Source organism: Bos indicus x Bos taurus, chromosome 13 (genome assembly GCF_003369695.1).
Source record: "Bos indicus x Bos taurus breed Angus x Brahman F1 hybrid chromosome 13, Bos_hybrid_MaternalHap_v2.0, whole genome shotgun sequence".
Lineage (NCBI taxonomy): Eukaryota > Metazoa > Chordata > Mammalia > Artiodactyla > Bovidae > Bos > Bos indicus x Bos taurus.
In genome coordinates this window covers 23,950,158-23,965,871 of record NC_040088.1, presented here as the reverse complement: position 1 = coordinate 23,965,871, position 15,714 = coordinate 23,950,158, and the positions used below count along the sequence as shown (strand labels likewise).

Sequence of the window (15,714 nt, the reverse complement as noted above, 5' to 3'; positions counted from 1 at the left end):
CCGAGAAGCAGAATTCACCACCCGCTTTTGAAGTTCCTCCTTCTTTATTTTCTCCCCTTTCCACTCTGCTTGCTCCATGATAAAAATAAAACAAAACAAAAAACCAGTGTATAAGTGTAAATTTTTGTTTCACTTCTGACTTTAAAACATCCACACCCTGTGCTCAGTTGTCACAAAGCCTAACTAAATAAAGCCAGGTCAGCAAGCCAAATGCTACTGCCCACACTTCTATTGATTAGTGCTTTCCAACTGTGATGCTGGAGAAGACTCTTGAGAGTCCTTTGGACAGCAAGGAGATCAAACCAGTCAATCCTACAGGAAATCAACCTGGAATACTCATTGGAAGGACTGATGCTGAAGATGAAGATCCAATACTTTGGCCACCTGATGCAAAGAGCCGACTCACTGGACAAGACCTTGATGTTGGGAAAGACTGAGGGCAGGAGAAGAGGTTAACAGAGGATGAGATGGTTAGATGGCATCATCGACTCAATGGATATGAGTTTGAGCAAACTCTGGGAGATAGTGAAGGACAGGGAAGCCTGGTGTGCTGCACTCCATGAGGTGGCAAAGAGTCAGACATGACTGAGCGAAGGAACACCATCACCACCACCGTTAACATCCAGGTCAGCTTCTCAAGCTGACCTGTGCATACAAATACCCTGGGAGGCTCTTGTTAAAATGAAGTTTTCAATTCTGCAGGTCTGAGGAGGGGCCTGGGAGTCTGTGTTTCTTTTTTTTTTTCTGTGTTTCTTAAAAAACAAAAGCAAAACCCTCCCAGGTGATGCCAGTATTCGCAGGACCATGGCTCATGTTTTGAGTAACAAGCACACCATTTATTTTGCAACCCGTGGTTACTCCAATGTGTTTCTTATTACAAGCAGGGATGAACACAGTAGGGAATACTATTAGTTTTGTGGCTAGTGCTTTGTTTACCATGAAAACAGAAAAACCTAGCAACTACATCTCTTTGGTCTCTGTTTCCTGAAGTCAGGCGCACAGTGTGTATTTTAGAACACAGAACCAGGGCAACTTCGAACCCTGGAGTCTCTTCTGGTGAACCAAAGAGCCCAATGTCCATGGGATTACAGAGGGAAAGTGGAGAAAGTGCACACCATCAGCATCACTCCTGATACTGTTCTTTTTTTAAAACATAACATTCCATCGTGTTTGTTTACATGTTTATTCCTTCCTGTTTCCAAGAAAGGTGTTCTTGTGCAGAGGAAACACAGTTCTAACCACTGGACTGCCAGAGAAGTCCCTGACACCGTTTTAACGACACTGGTTCCTCTAAATTTCAGACGTTTTCTAAAACATGAAAAATACTTGCTTTAGATTTCCACACTGTGGCCTTATCTCCCTTCATTCACATTTTCACAACGCACCACAGCTCCTGAAACTGCACCATCATTCCTCCTTTGGGTACTTGGGCAGAAATGGTTGGTGTTCACCTCTTCTTCTGGGGTGTCCAGCTAGAACGCAATCCCTAGGCTCCTGCAGGTAGGTGTGGTCACCTGACTAAGTTCTGGCCAATGGCATGTGAGCAGAAGCAGTAAGTACTATACCCAGGTCTGCCCCATAAAATACAAGGCTCTCAGTGTTGGCTGCGTGAGTGACTGAATGAATGACGCCCACCAAGGGCACCACAGACTGTCCCAGGCTCTAATTTTCTAAACCGTATAGTGTTATCAGTTGAATTATGCTCCCCCACCTCCCCAAAAAGTCCTAACCCCCAGGATGTTACAACGTCACCTTCTGCAGATGCAGTTGGTTAAGATGCAGTCACTGCGTGGGCTGGTATTATTATAAAAAGGGGGGAATTGAGACACAAAGACACGCTCCACAGAGGGAAGACTGTGCAAACAGACACAGGGACAGGCAGCTATGGACAAGCCAGGGAGACAGGTCTGGAACAGATCTTCCCCTCGCTGCCCTCGGGAAGAACCAGCCCGGCCAACACTGTGACTGCAGACTTCAAGCCTCCAGAAAGGTAAGAAACTAAATGTCTGTTAGGTCACCCAGTCTGCAGCGCCTGGTTACGGAAGCCCTAGTGAACTAATACGCAGAGTACTCAACCTACCTCTGTGTGCAAGGGCAATTTTTAAGGAGATGACCTAAGTGAAAAGAGTAAAATATTACTCTTCTGATGACAGACTGATTTTTAAGGGAAGCTGGTCCCTAAGGTTGGTTCCTGGGTTATATAGCCAGGGTCCCGTCTTGACTGTGGGCAGTCTCGGCTACCCTGCGGCCCCTGTTAGGTGGTAGGAGGAGCCAGCACTCTGGTTCTCATCTGGTCTTGGCTGCTGCTTGTGCAATCCTGATGAGGTCATTTCCCCTCTCCCCCTGTTTCCTTCCCTTCCCTTGAAGAGCTGGATGGTGACTTTCAGAAGGTGACTAGCACTTTGTTCCGAGACACCAACAGAATGACTTTACAGTTCCCGAGTGGCACTGCCTTTCCATGAAATCACATCAATTTTTCTGCAGAGCACACTCCTGTTCGCACACTCCTGTTCTGCTGCAGGCCTGTCACAATGGCTACCACCAAGGACATCCAGGGTCAGCCAGAGAAGAAGACAACTGCACACCAATCTAAGAGATGGTCACCCACTGTGGGTCAGGAGAAAAAGCCTGATTCCTTTAGATCACTGAGCCTCCCAGCAGAAATCAAAAACAAATGAAGAAAGAAAAGAAATACGTGAGGGCTCCACACTAATCCTGAAATCCTGACGTAGGGCCTGAGGTCGGGAGCGGGGACTTAAAAAACCACTGCGGTGACTCTACAGCGCGGCCTGGGCTGGGAACCACTAGTTCAGGGCATCTGACTGCTTTAAGATTTCAGCTTAATTTCCCACCTTCTCATATTTACATTCTTTCAAGCAAGCTTCCAGAGTGCACCTGTGGATGTGTCTGACACAGACAACGCCTCACACACTACTTGTTAAAACGCACACACACTTGAACACAGAGAGGTTCCTTTCCTGCTCTTGGGAACCCCAGGCCAGCTGAGTTCCCTCTCCTTCACGACGCTTCTCTCACAGGCTCCTTTTTGTTACTTGCTCTTGTTTAGTCTTTTCTCTCTGTCCATCTTGCACAGACCTACACACTGTTGCCCCCAGGGGTCTCTGCTGCTGCAAAGGTATCAACAGCCCCCGACGACAGCATTGCCCTCCCGCCTCCACCCCCGGGCAGCTGCTCCTCAGCCTGGTGCTCCTAGTTTTCACCAGGCAGTCTGACTCACACCCCTGGCTTCTCCCTGCTCCTGAGCGGCCCGGGCAGTGATGGCACCTCGAGCCCCCACCTTCTCAGGCTGCCTGGGCACTTCCTCTCCTGAATGCGGCTGCAGCTCTTCCTCTCCCACCTATTGCCACCCCCACAGTGCGCCCACCATCACTAATAGCATCTCTCAAACTGCAGGCCTTCCCCTGCCTAATGTACTGTCAGCATCTTAATATTTTTCTTTAAATCTACCCATCGCTTTTACTTAAATTTACTTGAAACATTAACTTGATCTTGCTAAGTATAAAAATAGTGTGTGTGTGCACATGCTAAGTCACGTCTGTCTCTTTGCAACTCATGGACTGCAGCCCACTGGGTTCCTCTGACCATGGGATTTAGGAAGCATAGAAATGCAGAGAACAAATCTCTGGAGGCTCTGTCTGCCTAAGCTCTGCGCATAAGGCCCATTCTCCTGGGAGCTCAGTGAGTATTGGAGATGCGTTAAAACCACCCCAGGACCAAATGGAGACTCCCTGCAGGGCAGGCACATGACAGAAGGTGCGGGAAACGGGAGCTGCCGTCCTGCCACGCAACGTCTCGTGAGGATGTCTGGGGTCCTTCCTGTGGTCCCCGCACCAGCACTCCTACGCTGACAGTGACGTCCCAATCTCTGGGAAAGCCTGACTGATGAGAACACGCTCTGCCTCCAAGGCCTACAACAAATACCTCCTCCTTCATAAAGCCATTTATCACCAGCATGGCCAGAAAGTTCTCCGGCCCCTCAACTCCAATAACGTCCTTACATCCACTTGGCAACTGGCCTCAAGAGACAAAGAAGGGAATGGCAACCCACTCCAGTGTTCTTGCCTGGAGAATCCCCATGGACAGAGGAGCCTGGCAGGGAGTCCACAGGGCTGCAAAGAGTTGGACACAACTTACTAACTAAACAACAACAACTCAAGAAACGAAGTAGAACACAATTTTTCATATAACTTGATTCCTGCAGGACTGCAGTCTCCTTAAGTGCAAGGACCAAGTCATCCACATCCCACTTTCCCTGGGAACCCCTGTAACATCATCTTTAATACCAGAGACATAATCAATACTGGACGATAAATGACACGGATTGATTCCTAAATGCATTCTTTAAATTTCTCTTTTTTTGGTAAAAGCTTAATGAGATAGATTCCAAATTTTGTGATGGGCTCGATCCATAATCACCCCAAAGTGGAAACAACTAGATGCTCCCCAACTTCTTCACCAGCCATCACCTTCTGTCTGCCTTTGAGCCTCAAATTAATGAAGTCACATTTCAGTGAGTCCTCCTCTGCGTCTGGCTTCTTTGCAGAGAAGTCATTCTGAAACTAAAGTCATCCAGCTTAGCTGGAAGCTGCCCCCAGCTTCCCACTGCTCTGAGGATAAAATCCACAAGCCCCCGTGTGGCCACCCGGGCCTACGGAAGGTGACCCCTGCCTAGCCCTCCACCTCACCCACTTCTCCTCTCCTGTCCCCACCCTCCACCACACTTTCTGTTCCTTCAACTAGCAAAACCCTCTGCCACTTCTGAGCTTAGGCGCAAATGTTCTTCGGCGAGCTCCTTCCTGCCCTCAGGTCTTAACTCAAATCTGCAGAGGCACCCCATTCCACAGTTGCCAGGATGAGGCTGGCCCATGACATTTGTTTTATGAAAGCTGCTGAATCAAAGAATAACTCACAACAGGGAGAAACCATCCTGGGAAGCCTAATGAAACCCAAGCAGAGCTAATGTGGGTGAAAAATGCAGTCAGTTGTTGGCATCCATGACATTAAAATAAATGCCAGGTTCTCCACGGACAGGTGGAACACCAAGACACAGAGGTCCCAGGCTCTGCAGCAACCCTGGAGAGCAAAGTCCTCTGTACCCTCTCATGTGAGCTGAGCAGGCACTCTTATATCACATGTGTGCTCATGGGTGTGAGCGTCTACTGAGGACGTCCAACATGCCTGGACAGAACAAGGCGAGGGTGAAGAGACAGTCAAGCCCTGCTCGCACTTTCAAACGTGTCCCAGCGGAGCACAGGGGATGGTGAGGGCAGTGGAGACACACTGTGAGCCTGCAGTGACAGACGCACGCCCTTACATCCTCGTCCCAGCTCAAGAACGCGCGCTGCCGAGCATGGACCCTAACGTGAAGGGGCCTCAGGTGCTGGTGAGGGATCATAATAGGTTCATTAACTGGAACGAATACACCACTGGCGCGGATGTGGATACAGGGGGAGGCCGTGCACGTATGGGGGTAGAGGGTCTGTGAGAAACCCTTTACTTTCCTCCTAATTCTGCTATGCACGTCAAACCGCTCTAAAAATAAAGTCCTATTTATGAAAATAAAAAAGAAAATGAGAAAGAAGAAACTCTTGTAGTCCAGTGGGAAAAGTACCACACAACCAGCAAGTACATTCTGATGAGATCCGTGGGATAACCAAGTGCCCAGGGAATGGGGAAGGAGGCTGGGTTCACACAGGAAGCAACGGCTCTGAACTAAGGTTCTGAAAGCAGGCCTCCACCCACTAGAGGGAATAAAGGCACCAGACAGGACAGGTGGGCAGGGACCAGAGGTGGTCTGAGTCTCTACCTTAAAGCAGGGGATAGAAGATGGAATCAAAGCAAGGATGGGGATGGAAGGGTTTTATGCAGAGAAGCAACTGATGAGATCCCTGTCTCAGAAAGAATTGAAAGATGCTGAAATAACACACGGAGGGAAGGAGCCCAAACCATCTGATGTCTTCAGCTACTGAGAAGGAACAAATGATGTCAACAACTCACCGTGTGACAAACTTCTGCTTTGATCTCTTTTAGGGCTCGCTCAGAAAACACGCAACCACAGCACCGGAGGAAGCAAAACCTGGAGAGAGAATCCAACATGGAGAATGACTTAAATAACAACTTAAAAATTATTACCCACATTATCGATTAATATTTATTCTGTTTTCACAAAGGCCAAGAACCACAAAGAGAAAAATGATTATATCTGATTCCCTTAAGAAAAAAAAAATCAGTGTGTCCTAAATAAATAAGTAAGTACAGACCCACACATGAGGTATCCCCCACTTTTTGAAAGTTTGCTTTAGGAAACTTCATTCTTTACAAAGACCTACACTTTCATTGTTTCAAAAGACCTACATGAGCACCTATTTTTACTAATGGAAAGAAATTCAAAGTGAATTTTTCCTTCTATGAAATAAGGCAAAAAAGCAGAAAATAGCGTTCAGTGTTTGTTTTGCAGAGAGCTGTTATATAGGTAGCTCGCACTCCAAACTCCTTCCAGCTAACCACATTCACCATCTCAGCATCAAGCTGCCACAGCTCTGAATTATGTCTGTGAGCATCAGGCCTTCATCCCTATTTAACTTGTGCATGTGTAAGCAAGGTGTGTCCTAAGGTAACTGCTTCTTCATTTTATAAGAAAAATTCTTATAAAAATTCGTACAAATTTAGGGAAAGCTCTACTTTTCAGATAGAGGAAGTGAAGTGAAGTGAAGTTGCTAAGTCGTGTCCGACTCTTTGCGACCCCATGGACTGTAGCCTATCAGGCTCCTCCATCCATGGGATTTTCCAGGCAAGAGTGCTGGAGTGGATTGCCATTTCCTTCTCCAGGGGATCTTCCTGATACAGGAATCGAACCAGGGTCTCCCACGTTGCAGGCAGACGCTTTACCGTCTGAGCCACCATAGAGGAGAAACCCGTATATTGAAATTAAAACCACAAACATAGGCAACAGTTCCACTCCCACCTCCTTGCAATAATCCTTTGGAAAAAAACACTAACGATAAAAATAAATAAATGAATTTTTTAAAAACTCCACAAGAGTCAAAAGACAGAATACGAACTCAGGGAGAAAATATTTTAAATATATATGAGACTCAAGAGTTTTTTTTTTTTTTTTTGGCCACTACATACAGCATGTGGGATCTCAGTTTCCCAACCAGAAATTGAACCCACGTTCCCTGTATTGGAAGCACACAGTCATAACCACTGGACCAGCAGGGAAGTCCCAAGATTCAGAGTTTATGAATATTCAAAATGGTCTTTAAAAGCAATAATAAACAATACAGAAAAATGGGCAAAGGGCCTTAACATGTGGTTGACAAGAGAAACGTAAACGGTCAGAACACATAAAAGATGCTTAACCCCCATCTGTGAAGAGAAGCGAAAAGCAAAGGAGAAAAAGAAAGATATAAACATCTGAATGCAGAGTTCCAAAGAATAGCAAGGAGAGATAAGAAAGCCTTCCTCAGTGATCAATGCAAAGAAATAGATGAAAACAAAAGAATGGGAAAGACTAGAGATCTCTTCAAGAAAATTAGAGATACCAAGGGAACATTTCATGCAAAGATGGGCACAATAAAGGACGGAAATGGTATGGACCTAACAGGAGCAGAAGATATTAAGAAGAGGTGGCAAGAATATACAGAAGAAATGTACAAAAAAGATCTTCACGACCAAGATAATGACGATGCTGTGATCACTCACCTAGAGCCAGACATCCTAGAATGCAAAATCAGGTAGGCCTTAGAAAGCATCACTACGAACAAAGCTAGTGCAGGTGAGGGAATTCCAGTTGAGCTATTTCAAATCCTGAAAGATGATGCTGTGAAAGTGCTGCACTCAATATGCCAGCAAAGTTGGAAAACTCAGCAGTGGCCACAAGACTGGAAAAGGTCAGTTTTCATTCCAATCCCAAAGAAAGGCAGTGCCAAAGAATGCTCAAACTACCGCACAATTGCACTCATCTCACACGCTAGTAAAGTAATGCTCAAAATTTTCCAAGCCAGACTTCAGCAATACGTGAACTGTGAACTTCCAGACGTTCAACCTGGTTTTAGAAAAGGCAGAGGAACCAGATATCAAATTGCCAACATCCACTGGATCATGGAAAAAGCAAGAGACTTCCAGAAAAACATCTATTTCTGCTTTATTGACTATGCCAAAGCCTTTGACTATGCAGATCACAATAAACTGTGGAAAATTCTGGAAGAGATGGGAATACCAGACCACCTGACCTGCCTATTGAGAATCCTATATGCAGGTCAGGAAGCAACAGTTAGAACTAGACATGGACCAACAGACTGGTTCCAAATAGGAAAAGGAGTACGTCAAGGCTGTATATTGTCACCCTGCTTATTTAACTTACATGCAGAGTACATCATGAGAAACGCTGGGCTGGAAGAAGCATAAGCTGGAATCAAGATTGCCGGGAGAAATATCAATAACCTCAGATATGCAGTTGACACCACCCTTACGGCAGAAAGTGAAGAACTAAAGAGCCTCTTGATGAAAGTGAAGGAGGAGAGTGAAAAAGTTGGCTTAAAGCTCAACATTCAGAAAACTACGATCATGGCATCTGATCCCATCACTTCATGGGAAATAGATGGAGAAACAGTGGAAACAGTGTCAGACTTTATTTTTGGGGCTCCAAAATCACTGCAGATGGTGGTTGCAGCCATGACATTAAACGACGCTTACTCCTTGGAAGGAAAGTTATGACCAACCTAGATAGCATATTGAAAAGCAGAGACATTACTTTGCCAACAAAGATCCGTCTAGTCAAGGCTATGGTTTTTCCAGTGGTCATGTATGGATGTGAGAGTTGGACTGTGAAGAAAACTGAGCGCCAAAGAATTGATGCTTTTGAATTGTGGTGTTAGAGAAGACTCTTGAGAGTCCCTTGGACTCTCCAACCAGTCCATTCTGAAGGAGATCAGTCCTGGGTGTTCATTGGAAGGACTGATGCTAAGGCTGAAACACCAATACTTAGGCCACCTGATATGAAGAGCTGACTCACTGGAAAAGACTCTGATGCTGGGAGGGATTGGGGGCAGGAGGAGAAGGTGACGACAGAGGATGAGATGGCTGGATGGCATCATTGACTCGATGGACACCGAGTTCAGTTGAGTGAACTCCAGGAGTTGGTGATGGACAGGGAGACCTGGTGTGCTGCAATTCATGGGGTCGCAGAGAGTTGGACTTGACTGAGCGACTGAACTGAACTGAACTGAACCCCCATCTATTAATTACACAAACGCATTTCAAACAAAGACACATACTGTTTTACCGATCAGGCAGTAATGAAAGAGTCTGAAGGTGACCAGCTGGAAACTGTCTGGGGAAACAGGCACATTTGTGGGTGGGTGGGTGCGACACACTACAGGATTTCAGGAGGACGACTGGCAGCACTGGGTAAAGCATCACTCTTCTGAATTTCTCCTACAGAAACATTCCTTATGGAAACAAGTGTTCAGTTCAGTCACTCAGTTGTGTCTGACTCTCTGTGACCCCATAGACTGCAGCACGTCAGGCTTCCCTGTCCATCATCAACTCCCAGAGCTTACTCAAACTCATGTCCATCGAGTCAGTGATGCCATCCACCCATCTCATCCTCTATCATCCCCTTCTCCTCCCACCTTCAATCTTTCTCAGCATCAGGGTCTTTTCCAATGCATCAGTTCTTTGCATCAGGTGGCCAAAGTATTGGAATTTCAACTTCAGCAGCAGTCCTTCCAATGAATATTCAGGACTCATCTCCTTTAGAATGGACTCGTTGGATCTCCTTGCAGTCCAACGGACTCTCAAGAGTCTTCTCCAACACCATAGTTCAAAAGCATCAATTCTTCAGTGCTTGGCATTCTTTATAGTCCAACTCTCACATCCATACATAACTACTGGAAAAACCACAGCTTTGACTAGATGGATTTTTGTTGGCAAAGTAATGTCTCTGCTTTTTAATATGCTATCTAGGTTGGTCATAACTTTTCTTCCAAAGAGCAAGTATCTTTTAAGTTCATGGCTGCAATCACCATCTGCAGTGATTTTGGAGCCCAAGAAAAGAAAGTCTGTCACTGTTTCCACTGTTTCCCCATCTATTTCCCATGAAGTGATGGGACCGGATGCCATGATCTTAGTTTCCTAAATGTTGAGTTTTAAGCCAACTTTTTCACTCTCCTCTTTCACTTTCATCAAGAGGCTCTTTAGTTCTTCACTTTCTGCCATAAGGGTGGTGTCATCTGCATATCTGAGATTACTGATATTTCTCCTGGCAATCTTGATTCCAGCTTGTGCTTCCTCCAGCCCAACGTTTCTCATGATGTACTCTGCATAGAAGTTAAACAAGTAGAGTAACAATATGCAGCCTTGACGTACTCCTTTTCCTATTTGGAACCAGTCTGTTGTTCCATGTCCAGTTCTAACTGTTGCTTCCTGACCTACATATAGATTTCTCAAGAGGCAGGTTAGGTGGTTTGGTATTTCCATCTATTTACTAATTTTCCACAGTTTGTTGTGATCCACACAGTCAAAGGCTTTGGCATAGTCAATAAAACAGAAATAGATGTTTTTCTGGAAATCTCTTGCTTTTTCGATGATCCAATGGATGTTGGCAATTTGATCTCTGGTTCCTCTGCCTTTTCTAAAACCAGCTTGAACATCTGGAAGTTCATGGTTCACGTACTGTTGAACCGTGGCTTGGAGAATTTTGAGTATTACTTTGCTAGTGTGTGAGATGAGTGAAACTGTGCAGTAGTTTGAACATTCTTTGCCATTGCCTTTCTTTGAGATTGGAATGAAAACTGACCTTTTCCAGTCTTGTGGCCACTGCTGAGTTTTCCAACTTTGCTGGCATATTGAGTGCAGCACTTTCACAGCATCATCTTTCAGGATTTGAAATAGCTCAACTGGAATTCCATCAGCTCCACTAGCTTTGTTCGTAGTGATGCTTCCCAAGGCCCACCTGACTTTGCATTCCAGGATGTCTGGCTCTAGGTGAGTGATCACACCATCATTATTATCTGGGTCATGAAGATCTTTCTTGTGTAGTTCTTCTATGTATTCTTGCCATCTCTTCTTAATATCTTCTGCTTCTGTCAGGTCCATACCATTTCTGTCCTTTATTGTGCCCATCTTTGCATGAAATGTTCCCTTGGTATCTCTAATTTTCTTGAAGAGACCTCTAGTCTTTCCCATTCTATTGTTTTCCTCTGTTTCTTTGCATTGATCACTGAGGAAGGCTTTCTTGTTTCTCCTTGCTTGTCTTCAGAACTCTGCATTCAAATGGGTATATCTTTCCTTTTCTCCTTTGCCTTTCGCTTCTCTTCTTTTCACAGCTATTTTAAGGCCTCCTTAGACAACCATTTTGCCTTTTTGCATTTCTTTTTCTTGGGGATGATCTCGATCACTGCCTCCTGTAGAACGTCACAAACATCCGTCCATAGGTCTTCAGGCACTCTGTCTATCAGATCTAATCCCTTGAATCTATTTCTCACTTCCACCGTAAAATTGTAAGGGATTTGATTCAGTCATACCTGATTCAGTCATACCTGAATGGTCTAGTGGTTTTCACTACTTTCTTCAATTTAAGTCTGAATTTGGCAGTAAGGAGTTGATGATCTGAGCTACAGTCAGCTCTTGGTCTTGTTTTTACTGATGGTATAGAGCTTCTCTATCTTTGGCTGCAAAGAATATAATCAATCTGATTTCGGAATTGACCATCTGGTGATGCCCATATCTAGAGTCTTCTCTTGTGTTGTTGGAAGAGGGTCTTTGCTACGACCAGTGCGTTCTCCTGGCAAAACTCTTGTTAGCCTTTGACGTGCTTCGTTTTGTATATTAAATATACAAACGAACTCCAAAATCAATTTTCTAGTGTGGAGGTCCTACAAATAGCACCAGGGCAAAGCCAAAACAGGCAAAGCTCAATGAACTGAGAAGAGAAAAAGGAGAAGAGATTAACTAACAAGTGAAAAGAAAATCTAGGGGGAACCACAATCGGAGCAATGTACTGCAGGTAACCCCTGCTCAAGACCCCAGAGCTGAGACTGTTTCTGCTAAGTTCCTCTTTTGGGGTGAACCATGGTTTCCTTAAAAAGAAGTGGGAAGTCAGATATAAAAGGTCACATAGTGTGTCATTCTATGGGGCTGGGGAGGAACGGGGAGGGACTGCTAATGGGTAGGGGGTTTTTGAACTAGATGGAGGTGACAGCTGCACAGCACTCTGACTGGATCAATACTAAATGCCGCTGAAACATACACCTTAAATGATAAATTTCACATTATGAAATTCACCTCAAAACACTGTGTATGTACACAACACACGCACAGAAGAAGGTTAGTGGCAAGTCTCATTCCTCAGAATCTCTCTCGTGAACTTTAGCCTTTCATTTTACTTTTCTTTTTTTCAGCTTTATTTAGGTATAATTGACAAACAGGAATTGTATATATTTGTGTACAACTTGATGATCTGCTATATGTATAAACTGTTAAGATAATCCTTGCAGTCAAGCTTGTTAATATACCCATCACCTCACGGTTCAGTTCAGTCGCTCAGTGATGTCCGACTCTTTGCAACTCCATAAACTGCAGCATGCCAGGCCTCCCTGTCCATCACCAACTCCCGGAGTCCACCCAAACCCATGTCCATAAAGTCCGTGATGCCATCCAACTGTCTCATCCTCTATCGTCCCCTTCTCCTCCTGCTCTCAATCTTTCCCAGCATCAGGGTCTTTTCAAGTGAGTCAGCTCTTCGCATCAGGTGGCCAAAGTATTGGAGTTTCAGCTTCAACATGAGTCCTTCTAATGAACACCCAGGACTGATCTCCTTTAGAATGGACTGGTTGGATCTCCTTGCAGTCCAAGGGACTCTCAGAGTCTTCTCCAACACCATAATTCAAAAGCATCAATTCTTCGGCGCTCAGCTTTCTTCACAGTTCAACTCTCCCATCCATACATGACCACAGGAAAAACCATAGCCTTGACTAGATGGACCTTTGTTGGCAAAGTAATATCTCTGCTTTTCAACATGCTATCTAAGTTCGTCAAAACTTTCCTTCCAAGGAGTAAGTGTCATTTAATTTCATGGCTGCAACCATCATCTGCAGTGATTTTGGAGCCCCCCAAAATAAAGTCAGCCACTGTTTCCACTGTTTCCCCATCTATTTCCCATGAAGTGATGGGATCAGATGCCATGATCTTAGCTTTCTGAATGTTGACCTTTAAGCCAACTTTTTCACTCTCCTCCTTCACTTTCATCAAGAGACTCTTTAGTTCTTCTTCACTTTCTGCCATAAGGGTGGTGTCATCTGCATACCTGAGGTTACTGATATTTTCTCCTGGCAATCTTGATTCCAGCTTGTGCTTCCTCCAGCCCAGCGTTTCTTATGATGTACTCTGCATATAAGTTAAATAAGCAGGGTGACAATATACAGCCTTGACATACTCCCAGGGTCACCACTAAACGTAAACTTTAAGAGAAGTCTAAACGATTTCCATTCAGACTATCTGAAGAATATAAACTTTAAAAGTAGAAGATCCTTGGGACTTAAGTTTTCCTTCTCCACAAACCCATGAAGCCTTAGGTTATTTCATTTCAGAGCTGGGTGATCGGTTCCTCTGGTGTAGTTTTCCACATACAATGTACATATGTCTCTTAAATGGCCATGTACAGATGTGCCAGAACACTCCAGATTAGGTGCAGCACTTCCCTAACCAAAAGACACCTTAGAGAAACCAGTGTGATTATGAAGTTACAGCGTAGTTCATAACAGCCCTGGGATTACTCACCCAGAGTCCACATCACCTGTCTACATTGACTACCTACCTGTGTCGGCCGTTCATTTCCAAGCCCACGACAGGGCAGATGAAACGTGCCCGCTGGAGGTCATCATGCTTGTCACCTTTAGTGTTTCCTTTATCGCCTTCCCAGGCGGGGTTGTCAGAGAGCCTCAGTTCTGTCACATTCTGTGAAAAAACATCAACAATTCCTTTGACAAATGGATCATCCTTAGCCTTAATTATTGTTCTAGTCTCTTCCCCGGAGAAGGCAATGGCACCCCACTCCAGTACTCTTGCTTAGAAAATTCCATGGACGGAGGAGCTTGTTAGGCTGCAGTCCATGGGGTCGCTAAGAGTCGGACATGACTGAGCGACTACACTTTCACTTTTCACTTTCCTGCACTGGAGAAGGAAATGGCAACCCACTCCAGTGTTCTTGCCTGGAGAATCCCAGGGACAGGGGAGCCTGGTGGGCTGCTGTCTATGGGGTCCCACAGAGTTAGACACGACTGAAGTGACTTAGCATAGCATAGCATAGTCTGTTCCCATCCAAACCTCTTTTTCTACTTTCCTTTTGCATCAATTAACACAGAAATGAAATTAAGCCATAAGTTGTGATAGAAAACATTTTTTAAATGTACTGTCTAGCAGATTATTAATTTCTATTTTACAAGCGTTTTGCTAAGTAAGGCAAAGGAACTTTGGACATGAAAATTTATCCCACTAAGAGAAGAAAGGTTCGTATTAGTATTCTCTGGAAAGGAACACCTTCTTTCCTGGCTAATGAAGCCTCAGTCAGGCTGTTCATATTATTGACCTGCCATGTTAATTTAACAGCTGAAGAGACAGTAAATCTGTGAGGCCACGATCTAATGAGTCCAAGGCAGGCTATCAGCTGGGGATTATTGTCATATTCCAAGACCCAGTTATTTGGGTTTTCAAAATTCAATTTTACAAGGAGTGACTTAACAGCCTCACTTTAGCATCTGAAGCATTTCTTCATAATTAACTGCACCAATTTGATTTCAACACTCTGGGGAGCAGCTGAGCATGTCCGAAGGAAAGCCACTACACAGTAAACTTCTTGCTTGAGAGCTGGTGTGTGCTAATTAGGTTCTTTGCTCAGAGTATTTGTGGACTATTAATTACAGTAATAATAACTTTTACATTGTTTTATTTGAATCCTTCTGTCTTTATAGAGTTATGAATTCTTAGAAAAAATATATTGCCTTAAAATTAAAAGTTCAACCACATACATTATATATTGTAAGTATAGACTTGTATAGGTTAATTTCAGTGGTCATCACATTTTTGAGATAAGGTCATTCTGCTACTGTGGGTTTTTGAGAAATGAATTTTCTTCTCAAGGAAATGACGACAAAAATCAACATGGATATCTCCACAGCATGACCATCAGCCACAATTCAGAATTATTAATTTGTCTGAAATGAACTATTTCAAATCCCTATATCCTTTAATTACCCACCCCATACTCAAACAAAACACCTACTGTAGTAGTAGGCTAAAAACTTAAAAAAGAAAGAGGAGGAGGTAAAAAAGGAAAAACCTCAAAGCCTCAGCTTGGGAGTCAGGGGCTCTGGCTCTGATTTAAGCAACCCTCTGACAAGCCATGAGGCCTCACCATGTCACACACAGTGAGATGAAGTGTCCGACAAGCTTTACAGTTCTCAGATTCTTCACTACTTTTTTGATTTTTCTCCCACTGACCAGATTTTGTCTTCTCAACAAAGTTCCTTTACTACAAAACTTGTTTTTCCACTTCTGTGATAGAAATGTGTCAATCACAACATCTAATCAGCAGGAGATAACCACAATGACTGAAAAGTGATCTATCTATAAAAATCTCTAATTGTATAAAAGTGTCTTCTAAATAAAAAAATTCAAGTAGCTGAGTTTTAA

At 44.2% G+C, this 15,714-nt stretch overlaps 1 protein-coding gene across 2 annotated transcripts in view; it reads right to left on the bottom strand.

Moving 5' to 3' along the window:
• The window catches only part of RTF2 (replication termination factor 2), a 43,322-nt gene that overhangs the window by 20,850 nt on the left and 6,758 nt on the right, over nucleotides 1-15,714 (bottom strand). For both annotated transcript variants that reach the window (XM_027558975.1, XM_027558976.1), the window contains exons 4-5: nucleotides 13,841-13,980; nucleotides 6,019-6,097 (exon numbers count right to left, since the gene is read on the bottom strand). In XM_027558975.1, coding sequence (XP_027414776.1) covers nucleotides 6,019-6,097; nucleotides 13,841-13,980 — 219 coding nt within the window. The remainder of the gene's footprint in view (nucleotides 1-6,018; nucleotides 6,098-13,840; nucleotides 13,981-15,714) is intronic.